General features: G+C 39.5%; 1 protein-coding gene across 2 annotated transcripts in view; it reads left to right on the forward strand.

The window, feature by feature from the left end:
* The window catches only part of csnk1g1 (casein kinase 1, gamma 1), a 60,880-nt gene that overhangs the window by 5,013 nt on the left and 43,652 nt on the right, over nt 1-12,215 (forward strand). For both annotated transcript variants that reach the window (XM_041782668.1, XM_041782678.1), the window contains exon 2: nt 9,871-10,301. In XM_041782668.1, coding sequence (XP_041638602.1) covers nt 10,115-10,301 — 187 coding nt within the window. In that variant the 5' untranslated portion in view covers nt 9,871-10,114. The remainder of the gene's footprint in view (nt 1-9,870; nt 10,302-12,215) is intronic.

Raw genomic sequence — 12,215 nt, forward strand, 5'->3', positions numbered from 1 at the left:
CAATAATCTTAAAATGCAAATCTGCTGCAGAGGACAGTAAGCTAAAATATTATAACCTTGGATTATGATCCTTTCTGCTGTTTCCTGTGCTGGTATTCTAAGCTTGTCCCATTTAATCTCACCATACTGCTTTTATCCGCTAAAGTGATATTTAGTTTGCAGGTAACAATCTGCCTGAGTCTATGTGAACGCAGCAGTTAAGTTCAGCTGGAGCCAAGATGGCAGGGTAAAAAACTGATCTTAAGATGTGAATGATCCTGTTTTTGGTCTGCATACAATGCACTCCTGAAAAACATTCTCAGAAATTTTCAGTGTTGTGCCTCTGAAATGTTTGCTTTGCACACATGCATCTCACAGTGGGAAACTATCCCTGTGGGACGGAAGGAGATGGGGGTCTCAGGAGGGAAGGAATAATGCTGGAACAATGACGTAGAAGTAAGAGATGAAGCACAAGAGTCTGCAATGTAGGGCTATGAGGAGAATATTTGATTTTATATCCAAGCCGCGTGTGGTTGGACAAATTCACATCAACAGAAGAACTTTCTGGCAAATAGAAAACATAATGAAGCAGTTTTATGACATGTAAATACATCATGCCTGTTGCTCACTTACAGTTTTGGAATGGGCAATGATACTGTAAGCCTGAGGTAATTGATAGCCACGGTATTGCTTTAATTACCATCATGAAGAAGGTGCTGCATAACAAGTGCACTTCTGCCTTGAGAGCATGTGTCTATCTCCACTAACAGCACCCCTGCCTATGTGTGAAGATGCTGTAAAAGTGATAAAAGAACTCGCCAACCAGGGTGAACTTGGACGGACCAAAGCTTTCTGACCAAAAAATCGACCAATTGAATGGAAGCTGTCAGCCCCACATAACAGTTGATTATTATTTCCCATATTAAATCAGGGAGGAGGGGAGCGAAGAGAGAGGAAATGAGAGCCTGTATGTGCCATAGACAGAGAGGAAAAAGAGAGGAATTTAAATAGCTCCTCTGTCCTGATGAAGCTCAGTTTACTTACGTTTAGAACAGTTCCTTAACTTTAAATAACTTCCACCCTTATACACTCACTATTTTTAGGTCATTATAGGTTTGAATGAACACCAGTGGAGGCGCCTACTCTGCCCGCTGTGCTTGCGTGTGCACGCTGACAAGTGCCCGTATCATGTAATTTTTGTACACCTGGCAGTAACGCCATATAAACTGGTAACATTCAGGGAGGATGTGGCGGTATTAAAACAACAAGCATTGCCTAATCCTATTAAAGTTTATGCTGCCCACTATCTATACACCCCCATATTCTGGGGAGGTTTTCCAGTATGTTTCTTGCTGTGCTCTCACATTAGCTCATCCTGGAGTTTTCAGAGTGCATATCACCCTGAAAACTTCAGTAAACAAGCATTTTATACATGTGTAAATGCAGTTTTATAAAGCAGAATGATGAACAGGTAGTTGAGATTTAATCACAGCATGAGCATTTCTTAATAAACACTTTGCAAAACACAAAAAATGATCCTGATGATTATATGAAAAATACTCTAGTTAAAAAAGCAGTGCTTTCTCACTCAACAGTGTATCTTTTGCCCCATTAGATGGAGGCCTAGGTAAAACAGGATGCTTTTACACCAGATTATCTGCAGATAAAGCTCAAGCTAACTTAAGAGTTAGGCTGGACAGTCACTGTAAGATTTTAAGACTGACTGATACCTCCACTGATGTTTGTAATGTGTCCCCTTAGTTAAAGGTCACACATTTTACCCCTTGAAGATATGTTTATATTGGTCTCAGAGGTCCCCAAAACATGTCTGTGAAGTTTGTTTCTAAAAAACTCTCCAGTATTAGATTTTTGCATGTCTAAATAAGGAGAGGAGAGGGTAACTTTCTGATCAACCAAACCTGGGGGCTGAGCTAACTCTCCACATGACATCATAAGTGGAAAACTGGAGAAAGGCTTGTTTCAGCACACATTTTCTGAAAGGTGGAGAAAGAGTGGGAGGGGAGGGAATGGATTATTCTGATTCCTTGTGAGCTCTCAAAGAATTTTAAGATGAAAAATCATTTGAAACGATCTTTTTTGTCTGTGGTCTCCCATGACTTTAAAAATGTCTCATCAGTCTAATCAGCTGGTCAGATTAGTTTTTACCATATAGTTGCTCTTGAATATTTTATATTGATAACACTTAAATTCATTGTGATAAAAGAAAATTACCATACATCACATATTTTTCTCACATTGCACAGGTCTATCCTGGCTTTATTTTTGTTTTCAGCACATGAGCAAAGTAGAGGATCATGAAGCTAAATATGTAACAAGGTTGAACTTTTTAATCCTTCATGCCTCCCTCTTCTCAGATTAGAACAGGATTACCTTTATAGGGTGCCAAAGGGTATGTATCTTCAGCACAAAGTCATTTATCAGGAGACATTGCACCTCCACAGGGATCAAGGCTGGGGATTCCCCACATTTCATCACTTACAAAGCCTTCTGTGTAGACCACAAGACGTTTCCCAGTCCGCAGCTACAGTCCAGTGGGCTTTAATTTGTTCTTCACTTTATTAATGAGCTGGTTGGCTGATGTGAATTCACTCTGAATTGAACATCAGTGCAGTGTAATGTGTTTTTATTTCATTATACAATATCACTTATTTAAATCAACACAAAAGGCAGAAAGAACACAGGCCTTTTAAATGAATGCATTTCTCCACTGAACCGTTACTTTGCGTGTCCTAATTTAAAGCTATAGAGATAGATTAACTTCTTCAACACAGTTTCAGCTGATGCACTTTTACAGAAGTTACTATGCAGCTTTATAATGGGTTTGCATTAAATCTGCAGCTGAAGGTTTGATTTTATCTACTTAGAAGCTAAATAGAGTATTTGATTGTGACACCTCTTGTGAGATGGAAATGCTGTTGAAAGTCAGTCTGAATAGTTTTCCATAAGTTACCTTACTCAGTGTTTTAACATGCATTTAATAATAAGCCCATAACACATTATGTAGTTTATACTGTACCAGAGGTTAAGGTACAGAAGTAGTTAAATAAAACCTGTAGGGTTCATTACAGCTTACAATGTGATCCCTTTCATAATTAAAGGTTGCAGCTCTTATACTAGTGTTAATTATGTGTAATTTTGCAGTCTTTAAAATATAAATACGTTTCTCTCTTGTCCCACTTACTTTCCATCTTAATCCTCAGTTCAGGCATGTCTGAACATGCCTCAGATACAGAGTGGTTGTGGTAACTTCACAAGCAAAACCAGTGACAACAGAAAAAAAGAGGCAGAAAGAAGTTCACATTCAGTTTAGGGTGATAAAGCCATAAATTATTTACAGTTTACGCTGCGTACATGTAACACATGTGACAAAGGTCCTGCTTAGCAAAAGAACATGTGTTAAATCTTTAGATAAAGTGTCATTCAGCTCCTAAAACAGGATCATTAGCACTAAGAACAAATACCCAGCAATGATCACCTGTTGTCTGTAGAGTGGTGTGGGCTAATTTTCCAAGAATAAATGTTAGAACTGAAATAAGTGAATACCTGCTCTTTAAGGTGCCTGCCAATACCAACCAGTGATCTAATATCAGTTAATAATGAACAAGCTGTATGCTGGGAACATCATTTCATGTGCAAGACTGCATCAGCCTTGACTAACATCCTTTTTTCCCCCCCGTAGAACAACTCAGCAGATACTGTACCACAGGAAATATCAGTGTAGCACGTAATACCTCTATAAATGACACTTCAGCACCCTCCATGCAGGTACAATAGCTCAAGTAAAGTGGCTGCCAGGCATTTTGCCTAAGTATGAATATGTTTAGTGCCGGGAAAGAGTATTTGCCACCCTTTCTGATTCCCGAGTTTTTTTGCATATTTATCACACTTAAATGTTTTGCATCATCAAACTAATTTTTATATTTCACAAAGAAAACCCAAGTAAATAGAAAATGCAGTGTTTGAATGATTATTTAATTTTTTAAGGGGCGGGGGGGATCCAAACCTATCTGGCCCTGTGTGAAAAAGTAATTGACCCCCTTGTTAAATCATGAGTTAACTGTGATTAACCACAGTTTTTGGAAAGCTGAGTTCAATTTCACTGGCCACACCCAGGCCTGATTACTGCCAGATTTGTTGAATGAAGAAATCACTTAAATAGAAACTGTCAGACAAACGGAAGTAGACTACAAGATCTCAGAAAGAAACACATCATGCCACAAGGACAAATGAGAAACAAAGTGATTGGAATTTATCAGTCTGGAAAAGGTTACAAAGCTATTTCCAAGGCTTTGGGACTCCAGCGAACCACACTCAGATCCATTATCCACAAATGGAGAAAACTGGGAACAGTGGTGAACCTTCCCAGGAGTGGTTGGCCAAACAAAATTACTCAGAGTGCAACAACGACTCATCCAGGAGGTCACAAGAGAACCTAGAACAACATCCGAAGGCCTGCAGGCCACACTGGCCTCAGTTAAGGTCAGAGTTCATGACTCAACCATAAGAAAGACACCGGGCAAAAATGGCATCATGGGAGAGTTCCGAGGCAAAAACCACTGCTGACAAAGAAGAACACAAAGCTCATCTCACATTTGACAAAAACATCTTGATGATCCCTAACTTTTGGAGAAATATTCTGTGGACTGGCGAGACAAAAGCTGACCTTTTTGGAAGGTGTGTGGCCTGTTACATCTGGAGTAAAAATAACACAGCATTTGATAAAAAGAACATCATGCCAACAGTCAAACATGGTGGTGGCAGTGTGATGGTCTGGGGCTACTTTGCTGCTTCAGGACCTGGACCACTTGTTGTGATTGATGGAACCATGAATTCTGCTGTCTACCAGAAAATCCTGAAGGACAACATCCGGCCATCAGTTCTTGACCTCAAGCTCAAACGCTCTTGGGTTAAGCAGCAGGACAACGTCCCAAAATATACCAGCAAGTCCACCTCTGAATGGCTCAAGAAAAACAAAATTTCAAACAAAATGTGACCTTAAATGGCAGTTCATGCTGGAAAACCCTCCATTGTGGCTGAGTTAAAACAAATCCATAAAGAAGAGTGGATCAAAATTCCTCCACAGCGATGAGAAAAACTCATCACCAGTTATCACAAACGTTTGATTTCAGTTATTACTGCCAAGGGTAGCACAACCAGTTATTAGGTTCAGGGGGCAATTACTTTTTCACATAGGGCCAGATAGGTTTAGACCCCCCCCCCCCCAAAAAAAATTTAAATACTTATTAAAACACTGCATTTTCTTTTAACTTGGGTTGTCTTTGTGAAATATAAAAATTGGTTTGATGATGCAAAACATTCAAGTGTGATAAGTATGCAAAAAACTCAGGAATCAGAAAGGGGGAAATACTTTTTCACAGCACTGTACATATCTAGTGGGTCTGACTTTGTTTTTTGTGTGAAAGTGAAAGAAACACTCATCAGAGTTGTTTTCAGCCTTTTATCCCCCAACCAGCAGCAACAGTAACTGTAGCTATGAAGCAACAAAACACTCAGGGTTTCTCTCGCCTACATGATGCTATCATTGCCTCCTCATGGAAACCCCCGGAACAAAGAGAGACCATATGTCTAATGGAATTACAAAATAACCCCTGCTTATTTTGTAAATATATATATGAGTAAAACAAACTCTGTTTTTAGAAGGAAAACAACAAATTTACAGTATATTGATAAAAAAGAGATTGTAGAGACACAAAACCTTCATTAGATTGCTTTGCATACAAGTGATTCAGTATATGGTACATGCCAGGAAACAATACATCACTATGCTCTAGTTTAGCACACTTTTCTATAATCCAGCACTGATGCTGTCAGAATTAGATGTGCATATATTTTATGAAGAGATGAAGGTGTGTTAGCGCCACACTACTAGATCAGAAAATAAAGAAGTTCTGTTAATTTTAGGAATAATTAGTAATTTTACATATATATTTTTGCATTTTTTTAGATCATAAAACCATGTATTTGCAAGAAGCCAAAATCAGGATTCCTTAGTTGGAAAAATCCCACATTCATGAGGGGGAAAAATCCCCCAAATTCCAAAGTTGGAGAAGTTGTAAATTTTGATATTATAAACTCAAATATTTCAAGTTTTTAAAGTCTTAAATGTTTAAGAAACTAAACTGAAAATGGTGGTTGCATAGTCTAAATTTACAGAAAAGTCTCTTTTAAGTATTTGCTAAGGTCGGACACACACACAGCAGGATTTTAACCTGATATGAGGCCTCATCGCAAATGATTATTTGTATAATCCTCAAGTGTGTGAAGTCAGCACAAATGTTTTACTGCTCCAAATCACGTTGTAGCCTCCCAGATAATGAATCGTATGTATTAATCAATCAATCAAGAACATGATTTGTCCCCAATCGGGGCGATTTGGTGTGCAAAATATGGGGAGCGTAAGAACCATTCAAGCGCATGAAACACATAAGAGTACATAAAAACATGTAAGAGCACAATTTGACACATTTAAGCACAAAGTGTGTGAAACAACAGCATCAACACACCTCTGATGGAGTACCCACAAAAACCAAAGAGAGAGTTGCATCACCAGCCGGATCATACATACTTTAACCACTCACAAACATGAAACACAACTGTAGCGTCATTCAGCCAGGATTTCATCCTGAGTCTTTCCCTTGTTTTATGATTTTTGCTGCATTTTTAATGCATGGCAGGACAGCTCTTTTTTGTCTCTTTTAGTATACATTATTGCTAGTATTAGTGCATACTATTAAAATATTGATTGAGAATTGCATACAAGACCCAAATGACATGTTAGATAATACTGATAGCAAATTACAACACTTGAAAGCAATTTTTATTTGGTTGGCTGGTCAAATATCTGCCTGGCTGGTAAAAAATTTCACTTGCCAGCCAGCCTGGCCGGTAAGTGAAAAAGTTAGTTTTGGACTCTGCATGAACAGGAGGAGTAGGTTTTTAGCAAACTATTCCAAAAACAGCAATTTAAATGTATGCACAATGTGTAGGGCAAAAATCTCTGCTGCAAAAAAAATGTATCAAACTGTTATTTTGTCACATTTCAGGTCAAGGAAATATTGCAATGTCTGTGATTTGAAAATTGCAGCAGAACATATTGCGATTTAATCCCATTTGTGATTAATTGCTCAGCCCTACTGTGCACTCTCACCTTTTTCAAGTCGTTTCAGATTCATAAATCATGTAGCGTGTGGCCGGCCTAACTGACTAGTCCTGACCTATTGCAAGAAAAACTGCTTCATCTGGTTTGAGTTTTCTTCCATGCAGTCGGTTAATTTTGACTTTATGATCTCAAAAATTTGAAGTTTTGGTCCACGTAAATGTATTACTTTTGAAGTTAAGAATTTCAAGTTTTTTTGCGTAAGTTAATAACTTTTGTAAATGTGAAATTTTTTATTTTTGTGTCAAAAATGAACAGATCCTCCTTTAGAAAATAGAGTGGCCCTAATACACAAGTGTCAGTAGGTCTATTGTGTTGGGATTTTGTTCATTACAACAATTAAAATTGATATTTACATTTTTCCGACTGGGTCCTGGGGGACCTTAGCTATTCTTAGATCTGAAAAGGAGGAGCCTTAAGGAATAAAGGTTGGGAACCACTCTTCTAGATTTACACACCAAACCAAGCGTTATGGCTGCTGAAGAAGTGAACAAATGTCAGCAGTTACTTCATTAATAAGATTTGAAGTTTGTATTGTATTAAAATGTTCTTCCAATGCATTATGGTCCTTTTGATAGATATGAAACATTTTAAAAATTGCAGCAGGACATATTGCGATTTAATCAAAATTTCGAGCCCTAATTTACAGTGCTATGTGTGTGTGTTCATGCCTGGCCATGCCATGCTCTCTTGCCATCCCATGATGCTGAAACAGATAGACCAGGACACTAACAGTATGAGTGTTCTGAGGTGTAAAGACTGCGGAGCGTCATCATGTTTCTGTCACAGAACTGCACTGTGGAAACACCTTATAAGATGCACATGTTTCTGCTGTTTCAGCTGTCATGATTTTATTTTTGTAAATTCACACGAGTGCATGTTTGACTAAGGCTTTATGAACATCTGGTATGAATGAATTATAAAAATGTTTGGTGTGTTTACGATGGTGTTTGCTACTCTGCTATCACCAGGACTTTTGTGTTTGAAGACAGAAACCTCATCATCAATCAGGATAAACACACTGCTTAACTAAACTCCACGCTGGTACACACAATGTTACAGTGGCCTACAAATGAGTATTTGCACAAAGGAAACTGTGACAGCTCACCATTGGTCTTTGCCTCAAACCTGCTTCTATAGCTATGCTTTCTCTGCTTCTGCTTTATGTAATAGCAACAGTGCACAGTTGCCCTTGAGAGCAAACTAGCTGTCTTTGATGCTGAGATCTTTGCAGGCAATACAGAGCGTGAGTCATCCGGAAGCCCACACACAAATACTTTTCAGCAGCAGCCTTTCCATGCTCAGGAATTATAGCGCTGTCGTGAAAACATTAGCAGCTGTTGTTTTGCAATATTTGAGAGAAATCAAGTTTTTTTTAAAGAAAGTAAATATTTTTGTGAGCTGGTAGAACTAACCAGCTGACTGCAGAGGCAGCATTTTGTTTGCAGCTTCGGTACAATGTATGGCTAAGGATGAGTAAGAGAAAAGGAAGTCCCCAAAGTGGTCTGTAGTTGAAAAACAACCTTAGTGACCGCTGAATCATACTCTAAACTGCCCCATGTTTTATAATGGGAGAAGGAGGTTGAACTTGTAATTATTTTACAGTGCATTTGCTGTTCATCAAGTTAAGCTATGGTGTCCTTGTGAGCAGACACAGCTTTTATATAATTGTTTACATAATATCCCCCGCTGACATTGTCTGCCGGGCTATAGCCGTGGGTGGTGGTGAGTCTTAGATGCCCTCATGATCACAACAAACTATGACTTAAGATTTGTGTCGATGCTCAGACTGGTTGCTGTGCTCTCTGTGACCACTCTGGCTTGATGACTATCTCTTGAGCTCAACAGCGCTGTTACAGTAAGCCGGTCCTGTCCTCATGGAGCATTGTGTACTCATAAACATGGCTTTAAAGCATTACATTACACATGGGCTCTGTATCCAGTTGTGGAATCAAAATATGGAAATTGAAAATGTGATTGGAAAACAGTGATTACCGTTGAGAGAGCATATGTGGGCCGGATTATTCATTTGAACAGAAACCTTTTGTAAGAGTTATGTTGAGCAAATGGAGCTTTTACTTGAAATTAAAGGACAAAGGGCAGTATAGTCATCCTACCATGAATCACCAACTCGCCCCCAGTTGTGCTCTGATGAGATTTAACTCTTCTTTTCAATTTTCCTATACCTTTTTTACCTTGTATTAGAACTTAAATAATTAAACATCTGCTTTAAATTTGCCATTACTTTCTACCAGGACACTTTGTGTTCATTTTTTAAGAATCCAAGTGCTTATTTCTGCTCTGTTTTAACCCCATGTTGCTGTGACCATTCATTTCTAGAGTCATTTAGGCATGTTGTCTTCAACTACTTAAAATTGACATTTGTGGTGCATGCAAAGCAAGAGTTTTCATGAGGCCCTAGTAATGTGTTTTCAATATGAATAGAGAATATGGACTCAGCTTTGGTATTTTAAATCCTTTCAAGGGGAATTGGAATAAATGTCATGGTGCAGAAACTGTTTTATGCCTGTGAGAGCTGCATAGATTTTTCTGACTTTCAGCTTTGTGTTGTTTGAGGAGTAAAGTAAAAGATCAGCAGACTTCTCGTCTGATCATTGGAACTACTCTTCCATGGTTTGATTTGATGTCCACTGTGTAAAGTGAATCTCTTATCTCTCTTTCTTTGTTTACAGGTCCTCCACCTTCACCTTTCTGTGACAAATGTTGAGGCCAGGGCCCGGCCTGTTGAAGAGCTGCTAGAGGTTACAGGTAGAGGACGCAGAGGAGTGTTGGTTAGTTGTGCCAGCTTGAGTCTAATGAGAGTGATTGTGCCATCCAGGCACTCCCAGTGACCAGGGCTGTGGCTACGGTGGGCCCGGCCCAGGAGGCCTTCTTGTACATCACTCCAGGCACCCACTGACCTGTGCTGCTCTCACCATGGATCAACAGAGAGACAAATATGGTGAGCGACCTGCCAGGGCCACTAAAGTGTCCCAGGGTAGCCGCAGCGGACACTCGTCTCGGCCATCCGGCTCCTCCAGCTCTTCTGGGGTTCTCATGGTGGGGCCAAATTTCCGTGTGGGCAAGAAGATTGGCTGTGGAAACTTTGGGGAACTGAAGCTTGGTGAGTTGAGTCTGAATCTTCTGCTGAGGGTTCCATGATATGAAAGCATGATTGACAGGATTTAAAGTTCTTAATGCAGTTCAGTTAAGGCAATAGAACTAAGAGAAACAAATGCAGTCTGATACAACAGCCCTGCAGAGTATTATACCTTCATGGGGGTTACAGTGTTCAGTGAAGAGACGCTGCAGTGTTGTGGTCATTTAATTATTGTTGTCAGTTTTGCCATAGAATTGCACTGTCCTGCAATGAGATGTTTCCACTCTTATTAATTATCCAAATAAACAATACATCAACCATCCTTCAGTTCATGGAAATGGAGGGAGTCCTCAGTGGAGCCATAGATGTAGGCTATTCACCCTACAAGTGATTTCAGGGTACAGTATTCCAGTGAGCCTCAAGATAATCTATAGATGTGATTTTTACTAATCTGAGGAAACTGTACAAATATGAGACAGATACATGGTAAGAATACGGTATTTCTAGGAGTCAAATTGCAGCCGGTCCCAGGCCGTGGTACACACAAACAAATGAAGACAGCCTTCCCTTATTGGCTGGGGTATTATCAAGAATTAACATCTCAATCACCATGATTTAATTGAAAAATCACATCTTGTAATGCTTTCAAACAGGAGGCTTTTTGAAACAATGCAGCTTTTCTTGACTTTACAGTTGAGATTGTCACACATGACACTAACACCAAAAGTTATGTTGATTTTTAAACCAACATTAAAATCCGTTTACGGACAGCGGAGGTTGCATGTTGTTCCTTAAGATCAGATTTAAAGTGTTTGCAAATAAATTAAATACTGTGCTCACTAAATGAGAGAGAAAAAAGGAAGACAAAGCAACTGTTACTTGGTTCGATATTGAGTTTTTAAACACAGTTTTGCTTCGTCCACTCTTGCAGCCGACTGAAAACTAAAATAGAATATCCTCTCACTGGCCAGATTATTAGGTATACCTTGCCACTACCGGGTTGGACCCTCTTATGCCTTCAGAACTGCTTTAATTCTTCGTGGCATAGTTTCACCAAGGTGTTGGAAACATTCCTCAGAGATTTTGGTCCATACTATCATGATAGCATCATACAGTTCGGCTACACATCCATGATGCAAATCTCCCGTTCCACCACATCCCGAAGGAGCTCTATTGAATTGACTGTGGAGGCCATTGGAGTACAGTGAACTCATTGTCATGTTAAATACACCAGTATGAGATGATTTAAGCTTTGTGACATGGTGGGCATAGCCATCAGAAGATGGGTCCACTTTGGTCATAAAGGGATGGGCATGGTCAGCAACAGTACAGGCTGCGGCCTTTGAGTGATGCTCACTGGTACTGAGGGGCCCAAAGCGTGCCAATGTGTGCAATGGTACCCCTGCATCATTACACCACCACCACCAGCCTGAACTGTTGAAGGCAGGGTGGATCTATGCTTTCATGTTATTCATGCTAAATTCTGACCCTACCATCTGAATGTCACAGCTGAAATCGAGACTCAGACCAGGCAACGTTTTTCCAATCTTCTATTGTCCAATTTTGGTGAGCGTGAATTTTAACCTCAGTTTCCTGTTCTTAGCTGACAGTGTGGTCTTCTGTTGCTGTAGCCCTTCTGCTTCATGATTCCATGTATTGTGTGTTCAGAGATACTATTCTGTGTAACTTGGTCTGAACAAGTGGTCATTTGAGTTACTGTTGCCCTTCCATCATTTTGAACCAGTCTTTCCTCTGACCTCAGACATCAACAAGTTGTCTTGACCGCGTCAACATGCCTCAATGCATTGAGTTGTTGCCATGTGATTGGCTGATTAACAAGTTAACAAGCAATAAAGGCCTAACTCTAAAAAATGAACCTCCTTCTTATAAAGGCTTGGTACCCTCTGCAGTTTGGTAAATAGAGGATTCACGGTGTTG

This window comes from Cheilinus undulatus, linkage group 1 (genome assembly GCF_018320785.1).
Source record: "Cheilinus undulatus linkage group 1, ASM1832078v1, whole genome shotgun sequence".
NCBI classification, from domain to species: Eukaryota; Metazoa; Chordata; class Actinopteri; order Labriformes; family Labridae; genus Cheilinus; species Cheilinus undulatus.